Below are 21253 nucleotides of genomic sequence, written 5' to 3'. Positions count from 1 at the left end.
AGTTAAGAAACTTCTTTCATCTGTATAACAGCTGCTGTCAGTAGACTTTAAAATCAACATCATTTACAACCCAAGTGGGCGTTACATACCAGAATGGATCCAAATGGCTAGAGGGGGAGAAAAATAAATAATTGGTGATGTCAACAAAAAGGCACAGTTGTTTAAAGGCTGATTTATACTTCTACGCCGGAGCCTCTACGCCAGGGATGGGCAACTTCAGTCCTGGAGGGCCATTGTCCTACAGAGTTTAGCTTCAACCCTAATCAAACACACCTGAACAAGCTAATCAAGGTCTTCAGGATTACTAGAAAGTTACAAGCAGATGATTTTTTTCAGGGTTGGAGCTAAACTCGACGTTGCCCATCCCTGCTCTACACTATAGACTACGCGTTGGTTTTCATTTACTTCTGCGTCGTTGTCCGCGTTGACGTAGCCTGGGTTTCCTCATACTGCCTTTGCGCAGCGCGGTTTTATTCACGCTGCTAGGTAGTCTGGATACCATGGACCAGATTTTCGCCTCATCTAGGGAACCAATCACAGAACGGGGAGGGAGCAGCAAGACGATGACGACGTCTATGCGACACACTGAAGCAGTTTGTTTATACCTATGGATCCAACATGGCAGCAGACGCGAAGTTACCTTTCGATGCAGCGTTAGATATTGTTTTAAGTAGTTTAGAACGCAAATAAATCTCTGACCCATCCTCTTCTTCCTCGTCTAATTTCTTTCGCTCTACATACGTCATCTGGTATAATTGAAACGATTGGCTATGAGCTACGTACAGGCGCATTTGATAGACATACGTAGCACCCAATAAACGGCTCTGGGCATTCGTAAACCACGCCTCAATTACGAGAAAATGAACATGTGGTTCCCAGACCACTTCTCAATGTCAATGAGACGTGGTCTGACGTTAGCCAGGCTAGCGTTGACGCTCAATTACACATGAAACCCGAGGGAGCGGTTCTGACAGGCCAATCACAGTGCTTGCGTCCGCGTAGAATTGACGCATTGTTACATTTTTTGGAGGTGCACGTCAGGGTACGCTCGCTACACACAGCCTACGATGGGAGGTCGACGCAGAAGTATAAATTGGGCTTAAGAGTGGAGTAAGTTGGATTACAGAACTGATTTTTGAATCGCATTCACTGATTAATTGTTCAAAATAAGACCAGAAACATGCGTTAAAGTGTCAGTTCAGCCACAAATGTTAATTCTGTCAGTAATTACTCACCCTTATGTCGTTCCGAACCCGTAAGACTTTCATTCATCTTTGCAACACAAATAAAGTCCCTCCATTGACAGCTACGCAACTACCTCTTTGACGCTTAAAAAAGTTTAGCAGTTTCAGTTGAGCTTCTGTTTATGTTCTCTGATCAATGTTTATATGTGAATAAAGACCAAACTAAATAAAATAAAGCGATCGAGTCTCTCCAGAAAATTTGGACTAAACCGCTCAATTCATACGGATTAGATTTACGATCTCTTTATGAACTTTTTGAAGCGTGAAATGGTAGTTGTAGTTGCGTAGACTGTCAGTGGAGGGACAGAAAGCTCTCAGATTTCATCAAAAAGATCTTCATTTGTGTTACCGAAGATGAACGAACGTCTTACGGGTTTGGAACGACATTAATGACCGAATTTTCATTTTTGGGTGAACTATCCCTTTAAGAAAGTAAATAGAGTCCGTTTTGATTTTGACTTTTAATTTAGACTGAACCTGGATTAGTTATGAAAATTTGTGTTTTTAAATTGCCAGTTGGTTAGTTGTTTTAACGACTGCATACTTTCCTCATCGCCTTTGGGTGTATCGATACCTTTGGATTCATGACATTCTTTAACTAGTTTGTCCTGAGAGTCTGGTTGTGTCTTCTTCTGATTTCAAACTCAACAAGTTCTGCAAAGCCTGGTGTCGTGTTAAATGTTCAAACAAAACTGGTTTACCAACTTTTCAGTCTAACAGAAACTCTAATTTGATTTGATTTTAAATCTGGTTCACACTTTCAGAGTTGAAAGACATGTGAATGTTTGCGCAGTGAAGTTTCATCTGCTCCAGGTGTGTTTCCAGCATTAAAGATGACATGGGAAGGGCTGTGAGAAAGGATAGAAGGATTGTAGACGAGATAATATAGTAGAGGAAACTCCCTTCAAAAGGAAGGAAGGAGAAATGACTAACTCAGTCCCCTTTGACTCCACGTTTGGCTGAGAGACTGGTGTCTTTTTTTAAATGTCTGGCCTTTAGCCCTAGCTCGGGAACACACCCCACGTCGCCCCATTCCCTCCACCTGTTCCCGCTGCCAGCCTCGTCCAGGGTTATCCCAGGTTTACCCCAGCCCTAATGCCACTGAGCCCCTCAGAGTCCGCTCTCCCCACACTGGTGCTTCTCCTGCACATTGTCTCTCTCTTTGCAGTCTGGCGTTTGAGGCAAAACAGAGGTGAAGGTAAGAGATTTAAATATGAAGATCGGGGTTGTTCTCGAGTTATAAGCTTGTCTCTTCTTCTCTTGCTCTGCCAGGGCATTGTGGGCAGTACGATTAACCCTTTCGTTCCTGTAATAGAGGGTGTCAGATAATGGGAAAGGGGAGTGGTTATTGGGTTCATTTTGCTTGGTCAAAAGCTTGCAGCGTATCATATGGATAGTCATACATTTTTGTTTATAGTGATGATTCTCACGAAATCTTTGTTTCAAAGATATCCTTTTTATGCGTTAAAAATAAGGTCTGTAGAGTTTATGAGCGTTAACTTCAAAACATTCACTGAGTATTTTTTTTTAAATTTTTTTTTTTTTTTTTACATATTTTTCAAAACATTTTCATACATTTTCAGATATTTTTAAATGTATTATTAACAGTCATGCACAGTTACTTAGTTCATTTTTATTTGATTTTCACTCATTACCGCAACCCCTTTCACCGTTTACAACCTAATTTATTTTATGTATTTTATTTAAAATTATATATTTTCAAACCTGAAAGAGCTTAATGTATAGATGCTGCACATGCATTTTAAAGCAAACTACTATTTTTCCCATGTATTAAATTAACATTAAATGTTGTGGTAATGATACATAAGGAAATGAGGTTTAGGATTTCAGCAATGATTATAAATATACTTTCTATTTTTATCTATTCTTTGTACCATAATAACAACTGGCCCCATCATATTGACCTAATTTCTTTTGCATTACACTTCCATCTACTAAAAAAACAAACAGTAATACTACATGAAGCAGTGATTGCTGGTCCAAAAAGGTTATTTCTGCAAGAAAATAGGAATAAATATTAGAAAAGTCCTCTAGAAAAGTTGCAGGCCAACATTAAGTTGCACTTTAAAAAGAGACACGTGTCCTCTGTCGTTTCAATCTAACATAGATATGGTGCTGTCCTTCACACAGGTCTTAAATGTCATGAAGTCATACATGTGAAGGTCTGAAACCTCTCAAATGTTAATGTCTCTTGGAGAAAGATGACTTGGGAAGTATTTAAAAGGTCATACTTTCTTTCACACCTTCATAACTCGCCTCTCAAACATGTTTGATCAGGGCCATGTATCTTATCTTCCAGAGAGGTGAGTTTACATACATATACATACATGCATACATTTAGACATATGTTAGACAAGTTTAAAAAGAAACCGGTCCAAAGTTGTTGCTTTTGAGGTCGGCATTGGAAAATACTGAAATAACACTTGTTAAAGTGTAGTCAAAGAGGCAGGGCATGGAGGAGACTGTGTCTGTTTTCCAGAATGATCCATGTGTTGTTGTGACGGAGATGACCTCTGCTAGCGGTTGGCTGGTGTTCTGTCACCGACACTCTTCCTCCCCTCCTCCTTCAGGATCTTGTTTGTTTGATCATAAACCTTGTATGGGCAGAATAGCGCAGATCTTATTACCGATTATTACTTTATTGCTTTGTTCATCCTGTGGCCATTGTGCATTCTGTAAGGAGAGAATAAAGTGACGTGTTATATGATTCTGGTTCGATCGGGGGAAGGGTGTGTTTATGTGTTTGAGAGGTTCTGACCTCATTCCAACCTGGTCTCTGTGAGCTTAACCCTGTATGCATTTATATTTCTATTATGCTATTAACCAGACCTGTCATATGGAGGAGAAATGTGCAAGCAAAGAAACAAACTGTCTGTCTGTCCGTCCGTCCGTCCGTCCGTCCGTCCGCCCGCCCATCTATCTATCACAGTGCTTCTCAAAGTCCGGACCCCGGTCCGGACCCGGAGGGAATTCAATCCGGACCCGCCTCCATTTCGTATTTCAAGAGCCCTAATTGTGTGTAAGGGATTAAAAGTCTGGATTTCCTATTTTGATAAACGCATGTTAAAATCATTTGTTTATTTTTTATGATGGTCCAAAATTAAAACGAAGGCGAGATATTTAAAGTTTTCCTCCGTGATTTAGTTGCCATGACATCCAGTGAGCGTGTGACTTTTGACGTAATCGGGCGCGACCGCGACGCGACACTTCCCGGCGTAATATACTCGACGCGTCCGCACGAGCGCGAGTCTCCGCTCACTGCGCGCGCACCTCTCCAAACGGACGAGGCGTTTATACTTGACGCGCTCGCCGTTGTGCTATTCTGTGAAACGACAGGGGGCGACTCGGAGTAATTCTCCTCTAAACCACCAGGAATCAGCAGTGAAGAAGTAGTTTGCCGTTTATTAGTAGTTTATTAATAGCTGATTCATATTAAAAGAGTAATAAATGCAGTAGGTGTAGGCTATTGTACTTTCTTGTACAAACTCGTTAAACAACTGAAGCCTTATTGAAGAATGTTTAAACCTTAATTTCATCAGCAGGGCTTACTTCTGCTATTGTAGGCTTATTTTATAAATGTAAGCAGTTACTTTAGACAAGTGCAAACTGGGTGCTTAATGCAAATGTGTTCCTATTCACAAAATGAGAGGCTTTTATGGTCGCCCATCAATGCAAATGTCTCTGTGTATAGAAGGATCATAAACATGCTGGTACAGACGCACCAGTTCGGCTCGAAGTCGTTCATCTTCGGATGCGGCGCCGCGCGCGATGTTACAAAAAGTGCCGTGCACACCGCCAGGCGAAATGGGGTCTTGTGCACCCAACGCGCACGACCGCCCACACCGCAATTACGTCATTTTGCCGTGCGCACCTTCGCGCTCTTGCGGACGCGTCGAGTATAAACAAGGCTAAGGGCCGTTACATAGTCAACGCGAGCAACGCGAGCGACGCGAGCTACGCGCTCCTTTTCATAGTACACAAGCGTCACCGGCGATGCGTGAAATGCAATACACCGATCGCGCAGCAGGGGGTAGTAGAGTCTAGAGTCGGGTCACGTAATATTCAGATCAAAATGGCAACTGAAGAGGAGTGCATTTTGCTGATTTTACATCGGCGGCAACAAAGGATGTTTACGAACAAGCTCGCATAACTTTTCCTCTTCGCCCGCCATTGTATTCAAATCTTCTTCTGTAAACATAATAATATACCTTTTTATGTACATTACTTGCAATGTCGCCCCCACCGACAACGCATAGTATTGCTTGCATCGGCGCGTCGCGTATCAAAAACTAGGATGACACATTTGGCTACGCATCGACGCATAATGGCGGTCGAAGCGTAGCGATGTGTAGCCTTGCGCACGCGTATGCGTACTGATGCGTTGACTATGTAAGGGCCCTTAAGCGTTTGAATGGCTGTGGAGGATGTCATTGTCCAGGAAAAGAAAAGTTGACGAAGAAAATAGAGTTTTCAAAGATGATTGGACAGAGAGGTATGCGTTCACAGATATTTCAAATCTCCCGGAAGTTCCAGGAGTCTCCCGCATATTGATAGCGGCTCCTGATGGCCGCAAATTAGTTCAAATCTCTCGGAATCTAGAGCTCGCGAGCTCCAAACCGTGCAGCGCGCGTACGGCAGAGAGGGAGAGAGCGAGAGACCTTACGTGTGTGTGCAAATGCGCGTGTGTGTCTCATGTAAGCCCCATACACCCCGCCAACAAAACCGAGCACCCCATGGTTTCGGACCTTTGACATTGATGAAAATTCAGATTTGGACCTTTGAATATAGACTTTGAGAACCCCTGATCTATCTAATATTTCAACAACAAAAATAAAATTGTCATAAAAAAGCGCTAAATTAAATGCAAAGTTCTTTCTGTAGTATTAAATTATTTTATCTGTAGTTTAATTGACTGGTAATAAATTAAAAAAACACTAAATACATATTTTCATGTTCTTTAATTGACTAAATGTATAAGCACACAGTAAACAGATACTGTGAAAGTAACAGCAGTGAGATAATTGTTGGAGGGACTTATGAGTGTTCGATAAATCCTGTATTGATGGAATAAATCTGCTCATATTCATTGAAAGAATCGGGAAATACACTTCTGCAAGGCTGTAGTATCACTGTAATTCACAACTTTGAATGGCAAATTACATCAAAACTTTGAATAACAAATGGAAGTCCAGAGGCTCCGATTTTCCATGTGTACAGTGAATGATAAAAAGTACATCAGAAATATTTCTGTATATATTTCCAAGTCAAATTCATAATACTATAGGAGAGCTCCCAGATGGTCCCATCAGAACGTATAACTGCCGTAACGGAAAGTTCCAGACCCGTGATGTAAACCGCGCATGTGTTTGCACGACTCTGTATTGTTCAGGTAGATTAAGAGCGTATCCCAGTGCTGCGCGGGGCTTTCGGGACCCGTGAAGGGGCCGCTGTGATTTATGATCTTTTATGGACCAGAGGGATGCTTTTGCTTTCGTTTGGCCGTTACTTTTAGCCCTTCACTCGTAACTCAGATTTCATAACATACTGTGCTACATCTAAACTGGGTCTCAACCTTAACAATAATTCCTCTCTTCCAAACTCCATTCGTTCATTTTATTAATGTATTCCATCTGTCATAAAAGTTCAGATGTTAATCAGGTGATCGTCTAGCAAGCCCATTAATAATTCGTTAGTGATTGCGAATCAAATAATCATTATGAATTTTAAAGTAAAATATTATAGAGTCAAGTCATATTTATTTATATAGCGCTTTTAACAATACAGCTTCATGGTTATACACAAGTTAAAAATGACTTTAGCTGTAATTTCAGATGCAAAGATTAGATTAGCGGTTATTGTCATTCCAGCCAACGTAATGTTGTTTCTTCACATAATACAAATACACATAATACGAGTTATACAAATATTTCACTGTGAACAATAAACCTAGAAGTTAAGTACCAAACAAAGAAAAAAAAAAGTACAAAGCAGACAGTTGTAATATTCAGATCAGTTTAGTGCAGTGACAGTGTTACAAAGTTCGATTATGAAACATATTCAATTCAGCCATAAAGCAGCTCTACAGAAGACAACGGTGTCATTCAGCTTTTACTCTGTGTCAAATCACGTAGTTTGAAGTGTTTTTTAGCACTTCTTAAGAACGGCCTTACAAGGCCTCTTTGAAAATGTCTTGAATCTTTTACATTTGCAATGTTTCATGGCATTTCTGTTAGTCCGCTAGGCTTTATTTAAAGATAGATGAGCCAGGGAGCGATGCCATTGGGTAGCGCAGGCCTTTAGGCTTCATTATTGCCCGTGACTGAGGTCATGGGAAGCGTGGGAAATCATCAAGAATGACTGCAGGAGACCCGGCCGGAGACGTCCCGGGATGTTTTACACTTTATAGCTGTTGCAGTGATGGAATGATTTACCAGAGAAGTTATGGAGAACAAGTTCAGTCCTTGTACAGCAGGATGTGTTGTGTTGGTAAGTGACTCAAACATGTCTCTCTCAGTCCCTCCCTCTCTTCAACTGGAGGATTTACACTTAGTCACATCAGTGAAGTGTGTTTTTATTCACACCATCGACTGTCATGTAAAGTCTGGCTGGTTTAATTATCTCAATCCTGCTGATGAGATTATAAATCACTTAAATCGCTTCACTTTGGCAGTCTGGTGCCAGTTTGTTATGCAATATGATAGTTTGTTCTCTCACCGCGCACGGCTCTACCTCAGGGCAAGCGGAAAAACACGCTTTCTTTTACTCGCATGATGCATGTAATCTAATGCTTGCGAAATTATTCTACAAAGAGTTTTTATGACCTGATTAATAAGTGTTATTTTCACTTAAATAAAGGTGAGTTATGTTCAGAATAGCATACTCTTACTGCACTATTTATAATATATTTGGTACAGAATGCAAAGTATCGGAATGCAATTAAAAATGCATAATAACTTATTTCTAAATGTCACTTACATGCAATGTGTCAAGGTTGGAAATGCAGCATTCTGCTGTTTGAATGCAACTTATACAATGCATTGAGAAAGCTGATATTGTATTACAAATATACACTCAAACAAAAATGTTTTGTATTAGATGCAATTTTTTTTTGTTTTGTTTTTTGTTGCAGTGATGCCATAGAAGAACAATTTTTGGTTCCCCAAAGCAGCTCACAGTTCTTAAAATATTTTTTTCCCCGTAGTATAAATACAATTTTTAAACATTTTCCACTATTAAGAACCTTTTGTGTAATCGAAAGGTTCTATGGACGTTGAAGGTTCTTCATGGAACCATACACTGTAAAAAAATATTGTTGGTTTAACTTAAACAAGTAAGTTACCTAGTTGCCTTCAAATTTTGAGTTCATTGAAATTAAAAATTTGAGTTAATGCAACAAAGGAGAAAAAATAGAAACTCAAAATATTATGCTATCTGAACCACATTCATTAACTAAGTTGATTTGACAGAAGATAAAAAGTTGTGATAACAAATCAAGAATATTAGTTTTTACAGTGTAGATACCAATAAAGAGTGTAAAGATCATATATGATGTTAACAAATTTTGCCATTTTGATAAACTCTGTCCGACTTAGCCACTCCCATCCATTCAATCAAAGTGATCCATAACCCCGCCCTTAAAAGACACGGCAGCCAATCGGATGTCAGCAAAACTGAACATGCAAAATGATTGATTTATCAAGCGGAGAGTGTTTCTGATGGCGGATAAGAAAAAATGGCGTCTCATTTGGTTGAGTTTTGCTGTTTGCTGTGAGTTCTGTCACAGTCATGTCTTTTCCAGTGATATCTGTCAGGAAGTATAAGCTATGCGTGGTATTTCACAAAAAGGGATATAGCTGAAATACTACACCCCCTTTAAATGCACAATGAATGTGTTTTCCTCTTGTGAATACTGTGTTTTGTCGCCATCTAGTGTTAAGTATCAGTTGAATACTTCATTGTTATAACTTTGTCACTGAAGGCGTGACAAAAACAGGACAAAAGCTTCATTAAAATCACACTCCGTAAGTCTATAAGACTTGTCTGGACAAACAGAGGACGGATTTGTTTAGTGTTTAGTGGATATCTGGGGTTTAGCCAGGAAAATGTGTGGCCCTATCATGTATGTCCATCTTCACATCGCTGATGAGTTTAGTTTCCTTCACTTTTACTGAAGCTAATATTGAAATGTCCTACTGGCATTTATTCTCTCCCTCAAATGCACATTTTATTAGCAACAATAACCAACTGGCATTTCGTAAAATGGAAAAGGTGATAAAAACCAGGACTTTACATAGAAAATTCCCTCCATTTTCATCTGTTGCTCAGTAGCGAGTTCAGATTTAAACTTGTGTGTGATCGTAGGGGAATTTCGAAATAGTGTAATCTAGCAGAATGTGTTCCTCTCATCTTTTCATATTGCAGTCAGCCCTTCCTTTGCGGTCCGACTATAAATAGAGACATGAGTAAGAGTGTGTTCTTCTGATCCGCTGCCATGGCTACTGTGTGTGTTTGGTCAACTCTTCTCAGATGTCTGCATATCTGCACCATCAGCATCTCTCACATGAAAGCAAGTTATTATTATGTCACTAAGGCAATGCTGTCAAAAGCAGAAGTCTATAGTTTTCAGCTGATCTCATTCAGGTCATTGACACGGCGTGTGCGTCATGTTTACCTTCTAAAGAGGACGCTTCTCTCAGCTGTTCACATATCTGAGCCAAGATTTACCGGCCAAGTTTTATGATTATGTCCTAATTATTGGCCAGAAGAGGGAGACATTTATTTAATGAAGTCAATTTGGAAACATGATCACAACCCATTTATACTTCTGTAGTGTGTTCCGGATGCATATATATATACACTACCGTTCAAAAGTTTGGGGTCAGTGAGAATTTTATTTTTATTTTTTGGAGGAAAGAAATCAATACTTTTATTTATTAAGGAATAATTAATTTGATCGAAACTGACAGTAAAGACATTTATAATGTTACAAAAGTCTTTTGAACTTCCTATTCATCAAAGAATCCTAAAAAAAAATATAAAAAAAACTGTACAACTGACAGACCAACAACTGTTTCAACATTGATAATAATAATAAATGTTTCTTGAGCATCAAATCCTCATATTATACTGATTTGTGAAGGATCATTTGACACTGAAGACACTGACACTGGTGATGCTGAAAATTCAGCTTTGATCACAGGAATAAATTACACTTTACTATATATTCACATAGAAAACAGCTGATTTACACTGGAATAATATTTAATACTATAACTGATTTTTGTTGTATTTTTAATCAAATAAGCACAGCCATGGTTAGCAGAAGAGAATTCTTTTAAAAGTATTTAAAATCGTACCGACCCCAAACTTTTGAACGGTAGTGTATATATATAGTCTTGAAAAGTAACATTAATTTTTCTATAATTTAGTTAGTTACTTCTGATGTGATTGCATTAAATACTGGATAGACAATAGCACAACTCTCTCTATATAAAACAATAGTGTATTTAACATCAAAATGTAATGTTAAAATGTATGATTTGAATGTAACCTTCTCCTTTTACACACTTTTGTCAGTTTAAGAATAATTTATGCAACTGTATGGATCCAAGTTCAGTTTACATTTATTAACACAAGACAACAGAAGTAAATTCAGTCACGAGAGAACAGAAAGCTGCAGCAAACACACACACACACACACACACACACACACACACACACACACACACACACACACACACACACACACACACACACACACACACACACACACACACACACACACACACACACACACACACACAATACAACCATGTATTGGCAACACTAGACAAAGAACATGAAAAACACACGGGCAAAACAAGATAACAAGTAACAAGGCACACCTGGGGGAGAAACTACAAACATGGCCACAGGAACAGGACACATGAGTAACCACAGAAACAAAAGAAACATAAAACCTTTTCAAAATAAAAGTCTATCCAAAACAGGCACAGCACGGGATCACGACATCCTTGTATTGTTCAACCCGTCGAGGTTGATATGAGATTTCATAAGTAATCCAATACTTTTAAGCGAGAGTAATTAGTACAGTAATCTAATTAAACTGTTGAAGATGTAATTTGTGTCTTTTTTTTTAGAGTAACTTCCCCAACACTGATTTTTATACATGAAAAACACGAGCAAAAATCACTTTATTTTGTACAATTTCTCAAATTCAAACTCTTCACAGTGCAAAAATGTAACCGATCAGATTGACTTCTGTGGAAGAAGTTGTTTAGAGGAAAATTTTTACACAATGATTAAAGATTATGAAGAAAAACATTTATTATTGTTTGAAATAACTTGGGCTGATAAATCGTTCCCCAGTAAGACCAGGAATGTGCATTAAGAAAGTCAAGTGAATTTTGATTTCTTGAGGACTTTGATATGTGTCTTATATTAGGCTTTTGAAGGTCCTGTCCTCATTTTGAAGAGAGGCCTGTGAGTGAGCTTGGCCGGTCCGTCTGTTTTCCACTCCGGCTGAAACTAGTGCAGAAGGTCGAATAGGTTATTTTAGACCTCAGCTGCTGTTGAGGTTCTGTTTTGAATCTCCAGCTAAACAGAGATTTCCCCAAATCCAGTTTGGACTATCACATCAGAACTTGATTCCAGGATTTATATAAGCACAGATATTAATGCTCCCTGCAGTTTTGCAATCCCTTAGCTCTGGGAATTATGAGCAAATGGAAAGCCACATAATGAAGACTTTTGGTAAATCGACAAAAACCCTTGTAAAGGAAAAGTAAAAGCATCTTATGGAGAGGGAAAAAAGAGCTCAGGTGTCCGTGTTGTTCCCGTTGGGAAGGACAGGGTGTGTTCGTGATTCAGGTGAAATCAAAGCAGATGTGCGGATTCCACATTCCTCTCTCTCTGGGCGTGACAGACATCCCCGTACACGCTCTCACACGCAGGAGGAAGAGAGACGGATCCGGAGGGAAAGACTTGTGGATGGGATTAGGACGCACTTTCACAGCTAAAGCGGTTTGGTTACGCCTAACACGGGAATGTGAGGAGTTACCATTAATATAACATCAATCTCATTACCTTTAAAGACAGCTTTAAGTCTATGACTTTTTGCTTTTATACACACTCAACTACAGTATGCCTCTACTGAAATGAATTTTGATTTCTTAAAGGGATAGTTCACTTTTAAATTAATTTTTGATATGTTTTAGCTTACCTCAAGGGCATCCAAGATGTAGGTGTCTTTGTTTCCGCAGAAGTTTCAATTTTGATATTTTAAGGTCAAACCGTTCTTGTCTGTCAGTCATATAATGCAGGTCTATGGTCACCACCTCAAAGAGCATGCACAGAGAAGTCCAAATTAAACATGATTTAATGACTCGTAAATGTAAGTACAGATTGATGGCCTAAGACACGAAACAAGCGGTTTGTGTGAGAAAACGAACAGTATTTATATCGTTTTTACCTCTTGTAACCACAGCCACGTCCACGTGTTCTGTCAAATCAACACGCTTCGGTCTGTGCGTTACAAGAGGTAAAAACGATATAAATACTGTTCGTTTTCTCACACAAACCGCTCGTTTCGTGTCTCAGGCCATCAATGTGTTCTTACATTTACGAGTCATTAAATCATGTTTAATTTGGACTTCTCTGTGCATGCTCTTTGAGGTGGTGACCATAGACCTGCATTATATGACTGACAGACAAGAACGGTTTGACCTAAAAATATCAAAATTGAAACTACTGCGGAAACAAAGACACCTACATCTTGGATGCCCTTGAAGTAAGCCAAAACATACCAAAAATTAATTTCAAAGTGAACTATCCCTTTAAATGTGCTGTAGAATACAGAAACCTTTGTTATTAGTGACACCGGTGGCCATTATGTGAACTGCAGCAGCAAAGTATTGCGTGTGCTCTCACTCATTCACAAGTAACGTACAAGAGACTGAATGTAATTCAAGGCCCCAATATACTCATAGCAAAGTTCTTTTTCAAACTTTGCTTAGAAGTAAAAAGAAGTTGGAAATACCTTTGGAGTGACATACTGTTAATGAACGTCCAGATGTCGTCCACGCTGCTGAGAGACGTTTAGATGATTGTGTAAATGTGTGCTGCGCTCTTTCCTCTCAATAACAGAATAAACACAACAAACATGACAGCGGTGAGAAAACATCAGTTAAGAAAGCATCTGATCGCAGCGATGTGGATATATCCATGAGGCAATTCAAATTACACTGCTATGATAGTTTGATTATAAAGTATATTTGAGACTATAGACTATGTGAGACTTTAGTTTTAAATAATCCTTTTTCTTTGCATAACACATTGACATTACAGTACAGAATGGCTCTTTCGGCGTTATCCTGAACATTGTATATCATTCGTTTCATGTGTCATTGATCAGAAGAGAGGCTCTCGGGAGCACGAGTAACCGTTACGCCCTTTTGATTTTCCTGGCAAAAACTTACCAAGACCTTTACATAAAAATCTGTCTACAGGCTTTCAGCCTATAGGAAGTCAGCGAAGGTCTTGTATTTCAAGTTTTGTTACAAGTTGTTCACACATTCGCAATGAAAAACGATTATTACTGAAAATTCTTATATAAATATAACCCCTTTAAATATCACACGCAAAAACAGTGCATGATTGATTTTCACTAGAAATGCATTTTAAGATTGTTAATCTATATATTTACATTCTTTTAATCTACACTGAAAGCACCTGTCTGTAAGTTTTCAGAGTACAGCATAGTTTTCTACTTGATTGACACTTTTTATTATTTAAATTGCACTGTTCCATTGTACAAAATATGTGTTCTAAAAAATATGGTGTTGCATTTACTTTAAAAAACGTTTCACTAAGAAATTGCTGGGAAATAAATGGCAAGTAACATGGAAATTAAATGTGATATTTTGAAGTAGCAAGACTACAATTGTGTTTTCTTGTAAAAATGTACTCCAATATTTTAGTTTTAATTGCAACTTGCAAAAATCATTTTTGTTTACAGTATAGATATTGTTGCACACTACTGTTTATACAGTATGATATGCACTCCAGACCTCTTTAAAGATCTGATCTTTAACCCTTATCATCTGGGCAAAGATATTCTGGGAATATTCTGAGATCTAAGATCCGGGTCACGGCACCAGAAAATGCTTGTCAGTTCTACCATTGATAAACAAAATGTCTTCTGACTGGGTCACATTGACTCTTGCCTGCATCTAAGCCCAGATTCAGAGAAGTTTTGCATGTTTGCATGTGGTTTAGAAAGATCTGAGGTTTATGTAAGGTTAAAAGATGAATACTTGATATTGGAAAAAAAAGTCATGTTTTCTGCTTCTCCCTGCTTGTGTAAAGGTTCGGTCTTGTGTAGACTTGACTATTGAAAAAAAAAAGTCTGATGTAGCTTTGGCCAAGAACCAAGCATAGCTTTCGCATTTGTTTATGTCGTATGGGTGTGAGTTTATCTGAAACACTGAATATACGCGTGTGCTCGTTTTGAAAATCACGTCTCAAACTAAGCTCTTGAAAATCTTCAAAAGTTGCATTTGTATAACACCATGTATTTCATGTACTTCAGAAGTGCCGACTGTTAAGCCAGCCAATCAGATCTCAGTTTTCACCCAGCTCTTGTCATTTTTGTGTGTGGGTTATGCATCAGCTGGTCTGTGAATGATACTAGCTGTGGAAACCTTTCTTACAGTTTATCTCATTAAAATACTGTAAGTTTAATCAATGCCTCTAATAATGATACTTGTGAATGGATAAGTAGATTTATAATAAATTGATCATTTTTTGTCATAATCATGAGATTATGACAAACATGCCAAAAGCCAAAATTTAATTTAATGAAAAAGTGTGCATGTGTGCGTGTACTGCCATTTAAAGAGTTTCTGTAATATTTTTTAATGTATTTTGAAGTCTCTTCTGCTCACCAATGCTGCATTTATTTGATCAAAAATACAGTAAAAAAACTGTAATATTGTGAAATATTATTACAATTTAAAATAATTGTTTTCTATTGTAATATATTTAAATTTTCAGCATCATTACTCCAGTGTTCAGTGTCACATGACCCTTCAGAAATCATTATAATATGATGATTTGCTGCTCTAGAAACATTTCTGTTCATTATCAATGTTGAAAAAAAAAGTTCTGCTGGAAACAGAGATATTTTTTTCCAGGATTCATTGATTAATAGAAAGTAAAAAAAAAAAAAAAAAAAAAAAGCATTTATTTGAAATAGATCATTTTGTAACATTTTAAATGTCTTGACACTGACAGACACTTTTGTTCAATATATAATAAATATTACATATTAACATAAAAAGGTTATGAATGCTGTTATAGGTGTTGATAGAGTTGTATGCCACACCTTCATACCTTTTTCTGTATCAACAGACATTTAGACGTCTATGAAATGAAGGCGTCAGCTTCCTCATCAGCTAAGGAATATGTCAGATATATTGTAAAATAATCACTCCTGCAAACTCTGTCAAGTTCAGGCTGTTGTGCTTACTGGCGAGCCTCAACAGGTTATCGAATCTCAGCGCTCCTCAAAGTTTATGGCGTGGGTCTGTTCAGACGATGAGCATGTGATGAACGCCCCGTCCTCATCTTCATCATCTTCTGAGCTATTGGTTTATATCTTTATGAGACCTTCTCCCGCATGGACAAAACTGTCACTCATCACCTATTCCATAAATCATAATCTTTCTACACTTATCAACCCATTCTGTGGTGATGCACATGCAAGTTCAGCATGTTGACATAAACACACACACACATGCATACAAGAAATGATTCTTTTAAAAAATTCTTCTTATTTCTATGCGTTTGTTCATTTTGCAGCCTCTGGTTATGTATTTTACTGGGGTTGGTTTAGATTCAGTAATGTTAATCTCCAGCGTGTGTAGACGTGAGCGGCCCATCCCAGAGCCTCACCCTGTCTTATTGGCAGAACACACTCTTCTTAGTCATACTTGCCCAACCGCACAGGTATGTTACAGTGGTTAATCATTAAAGAGGTGCATCTGTGTGTGTGTGCGGAGAGTGATATCTATAGGCATGGGTCTGATTGTGTAACTTCTGTTCCTAATAACTACACACTCATTTAGTGCTCAGTGTAAGGTAGTTACACAACTCGTCACACTCTCCACTTCCTGTTGCATTGCTCTTTAGAGAGTGTGATGCTTTAGAGTGGCTGTTTGGAGAGGGTGTGGGATTCGATGAGGCATGCGGACAGACACACCTTCCCACTCACTTTCCCTGATTCCACCCCTTCTTCCTGCCTCGGCTCCACAAACATGACCATTCAGGGATTAGGCGGAGCCAAACATAACCCGAGGTGGCCTGCAACCACCCGCGTCTCACAAGAGTCAGAACGGCTCGAGAGCAGGCCCACAACCTGTAGCCTACTGACATCAGTTACTGGAGATAGAAAAATGGACAGCAGAAATTAAACGGGAACCTTAAGTCTTAACTTGCAACGTTCTGTTTGGGAAAGTGAGGAGGCTTGTAAAGAGCCGAGATTTGCGTCTGACAGAACTGTGTGTTTGGCTGTAAGCGTGACGTAGAGGAGATGAGTACGCAACAGAGACGGAGGGAATACTCGACCGACAGCCTGGACGGGGACAGGAGGGAGAGGATCCCCTCGGATGACTTGTATTATCAGGGAATGCTGAAATCCTTGGACGGCAGGAAAGGTACTCGGGACAGCTGTCTGACACACCTGCTCATGTGGGAAGAGACCTTTCTTTGTTGTACAAAATGATTAGGGTATGATCTTTGACACGTTTGTTTAGAGATGCGCGTCAAGCAAAGATCATCTCCTGAATCAGTATTTTCATACTGGTTTTAAAACAGAGATATTTTGAGAAGTGAAACTGCAAGATTTTAGGACTGATGCCTAAATCGAATACAATTTAGCACGGTTCAGTATTATACGATGTGCCAACAGGGTTAAAAAAATTATAATAATTCAGTAAAAAAACAAAAAAAAACATTTAAATTCTACTTGATTCTGATATTATATTAGAAGATCTCATTATGTAATTCTGAAGGATTTTATTAAAGCTGTAAACAGCCTGAGGGTTATCACTTGCCTTATAATGTTTGCAATCTGCTCAAGTGCCTTGCTTACAGTCTCTCTTTTCATTGTCAGTAATTTGTGCAATTTAGGTTTCAGACCTAAAGCTGTCTCTCCTGTCCAAGGCCATTGTGTCAATATTCATAGACGGCATATATTTAGCAGGATAAAGATGTGTTAATTGGGTCTGAGACAGCGTTCCCTGTTGTCCTGTCACCTGATCACCTGACTCATACAGTATGTCATCAGCAAACAGAGACAATGAGAGGTATACATGTCACTGCATAAAATATCAAGTACATTCAAATTGTATAGGAAAAATAGAGTGAATTCTCTTGTTAACCTCTCACATTCCAGAGGACAGGCTTAATCACAAGGGCGTTGGTTTAAAGATTAGCGCTGTAACGTTATACATCTCAAGGCAAAGAATGGTGGTCAGAGGGCAAAGGTCTGTTGAAGACCCCGTACTGGTGTTCATAATTATCCACACCATCGCCTACAGTAAGACTCTTCAAACACTAAAAGGGAAGTCTTGCATTAGAGGTCAAGGTTTATTGCCTCCACCCATGATAGTCACCATGGCTATATTATTGCATAATATGCTCATCATACTCCACCCAGCAGAAACAGAAGTTCTGCGGGAGCGTCTGAATCAGCTGTTCCCTCAATGCACAACAATAGATAGAGTCGTGCCGTTGCCCAGCAAACATCTTCCGCTCCTATATGGTATTATGCATTCGATTGTCCCGTTGAACGAGAACCCTGGAGCGTAATTAGACTGAGGTGTTGGGCTCCGACTGAACATCATGTATTCAGGGATGTACTGTTGTACTTTTCTCAACAGTTGTATTGTTTGATACGTGATTCATACAGTGTCGGTATCCTGTTAACAGTCAGTGTCCCGGTTGCTGGACACTTCCCACACATCTTTTATTGCCTTTATCACATGTTTTAGTAATACTCATACATTAGGTTTAATTCGAAAGTTTAAACACTCACAATCCTGTCGTCCTGTTTTGAAATTGGACATTGCACTACCATAGGTATAAGTTTTGAGGGACAAGTTTACGGTTTATGTCAAGTTTAGGCTTACATCCAGGGTTAGTGCTTCTACATCAGTGTTATCCACCATCATTTCCCTCTGACTTTAGGGATAACTCACGGATAGGGTTAGAACTACATTTTCTATCAGGAATGTTGTTCCAGGATGTCTTAATTGGTACAATTGGGGTAAATGACCGCTAACAGTCTTTCAGTCCTTGCATCTTCAAAGCAAGATTTGTCATCCTCATGATTCAAAATATGGATGGTCCTGTGCGCCTCATGAGAAGTGATGTCCATCGGTCCAGGTTTCTTCTCAATCCTGCATGCCTGAGAAACTGAAGCTGAGATGATTTGAGTTTACAGCAGTTTTCTTCTTGCACTTACTCCCAGATAGAGGTGTATCGAAAGATTATATCAAAGACTACCAGAAAATCTTTTTTTTTTTATTCTCATACATGGCATTTTGTGCATTTTTACAGTAACATTACGGCCACACTTTATATTTGGTGGCCTTAATTATCTATCTATTAGCATGTAATATGGATTTACTGTGCAACTACATGTTGTTTCCACATTTACTGCTAACGAGTTTGAGGTACGGTTAGGTTTAGATGTAAATGTGGGGTTAGGATTATAGGGGTTAGAGGTTTGAAGGCAAGGGTTGGGTTATGGTTATAAGAGGTAAAGTCTACTAAAGTCAGTGTTACTACAAATGCAAATTAAACGCAAGTACTTTAAATGTACTTAAGATGCACCAACATAATTAGGAAGCACAATTTATTTACATGTACTTATTATAGTAATTCTAATAACTGTGTTATAACTAGGTACCATACTAACCCTAAACCTAACCTTAGCCTTATATTACCAGTACTTAGGTAAGTACAATGTAAGTGCACGTACTGTACAATAGAGTGCAACTAGTATGTTTTAGCAGTTAAGGCCACCTGATGTGTGACTAACTTGACTAGCTAACACACTAACTTTAACCGCAAATGTGAGCATGTCATTTTTAAATACAGTAATGTTCTCCAGTAGTGATGACAGATGCATTTGTATGAGACCGCAGTATGGATCCTGTTCTCCTGTGTTTAACTGCTGGAGGAACATGATTCTGCAGGCTGTAGGTGTGTCTGTGGTGACGCACACTGAAGATTAAAGCTATTCTGCCTTCATGGTCAAATTTCCCAGCCTGAGGCCTTAAAATACATTTTCTTCTCTCCGAACCTGTGCTCCGTCTTTGCCTGACAATGGCGCTGTCTAGACTCCTCCTGCAGTCATTACTCTCCAGCTTTACCTGGAGATCTCCTTACTCACATGGCTGTGCCCGTGAGAGGCTGTTTAAATAGTGTGTAGGAGATGTGAGGGCGGGGCAACCTGTCACTCACATGAGATCCACCAATAGCAAACCACAACCATCCATTCAATTCCCAATGGACAAAATCAAGTCCCGACCTACATTTGTTCTTGTTTAAGAAGCTTTTTCACTTAGATCCATGTCACAATAAGGAAGAAAATACTATCGCAACTTCCATTTCATGCCGATTTTTGTGCCAACAGAGAATGAACCCACGAATGGCTTATTTAAATAACTTAAAATAGTATTCTAAAAATCCACAGTATTTTAACATTAATAAAAGGACACACTTAAATCCTTTCAGATCCAGACATTTCCTCTAAACACTGCTGAAGTGTGTTAAATGCTCTCTTTTCTTGCTCTTTTGCAGATGAACGGGACAGAGTGCAGAAGAAGACTTTCACAAAATGGGTGAACAAACACTTGATAAAGGTACATTTATGTTAATTTTTACTGTTCAAATTTGGTAAAGTTTGATTAGAATAACTAATCATTTTAACTGACAAATCCAATGCAACTTATACAAGTAAAATACAAGTATCATATAAGATTCAGTCCTCCTGAAGTTTAGGGACAGATGTACAGATTTACAGCTTGCTCCAGCGCAAACCCTCTTTTGGCATTAAAAATGACTGTCAGGATTTACTAAAGAAACGCAGTGAAAAATGAGTGTTGAAAAGCTTATTGAAGACAAGTAAACAGTCAGTAATAAAATAAGAACATTCGCATTTTGGGTTTGTGAACAGAAAAGCGTCTTTTAGAAACATATTTTTTTTATTTCTCTTTTAATTTTAGTTAAAGATTTAGTCATTTTGTTCTGTGTTTTTGTAATTTTTGTTCTTTTATATTTTTTATTCATTTTGATTTCAGTTTGAGGGTCCGTTTGCACGACAAACTAAACGTTTAAAAACGAAAAGCTTTTTATGTGTTTTGGCCGTTCGTTTTGGGGGCCTAAAAACGCAAATGTTTGAAAACGGGTTTCAAAGTGCAAGTTTTTGAAACCGATACTACAGTAGTCAACATTTGAGGTGGATCAAAAAAGTTCATCAAAGTTGTCCTAAGACAAGACCGGCTATTGTTCAAAAATCATGTATAACTTTGATGAAAGGTTTTGATCCACTTCAAATGTTTCTCCCAGTTTATCATGTCTACCGGTAAATGCCCACGCCTATTGGTTACCAGCATCATTTTTAACCACTATGGCAGACCACCCACTTTAGAAACTAGTGTACTCGAATGGAAGAGACTTTAAGATTGGGAGACGTCACGGCTGTTGGGCTGAACATGATTTCTGCTTCAGCTCTGGGATTCTTTTAGGTGAGGACAGATATTTGCAGAGAAGCAGGTCATATCCTGTGTCCAAGCGGGTTATAAATCTCTTTTGTCTTGTATTTAGGCCGAAAACCAGGTGCACTGAAAAGCCAAACAAAAGATAATGATAACTCTGGATAAGAATGGAGGTTATTTGCACTCTTACAAATCAGTCAAGCC

The 21253-nt window shown here is 38.7% G+C and overlaps 1 protein-coding gene across 8 annotated transcripts in view; it reads left to right on the top strand.

Annotated features, from left to right (window-relative positions):
- The window catches only part of plecb (plectin b), a 176897-nt gene that overhangs the window by 100615 nt on the left and 55029 nt on the right, over nucleotides 1-21253 (top strand). For 6 of the 8 annotated variants that reach the window (XM_056258050.1, XM_056258071.1, XM_056258041.1 and 3 more), the window contains one exon: nucleotides 20133-20194. In XM_056258050.1, the coding sequence (XP_056114025.1) occupies nucleotides 20133-20194 (62 nt within the window). Of the gene's footprint in view, nucleotides 1-16783; nucleotides 16979-20132; nucleotides 20195-21253 lie in introns of those variants that run through there. The other 2 variants (XM_056258062.1, XM_056258055.1) reach the window with 1 other exon arrangement.

This window comes from Rhinichthys klamathensis, unplaced genomic scaffold (assembly GCF_029890125.1).
Source record: "Rhinichthys klamathensis goyatoka isolate OS25496 unplaced genomic scaffold, OSU_Roscu_1.1 h1tg000006l_1, whole genome shotgun sequence".
Lineage (NCBI taxonomy): Eukaryota > Metazoa > Chordata > Actinopteri > Cypriniformes > Leuciscidae > Rhinichthys > Rhinichthys klamathensis.
The sequence above is the reverse complement of the archived record's forward strand: the minus strand, read 5'-3'. Positions and strand labels throughout refer to the sequence as shown.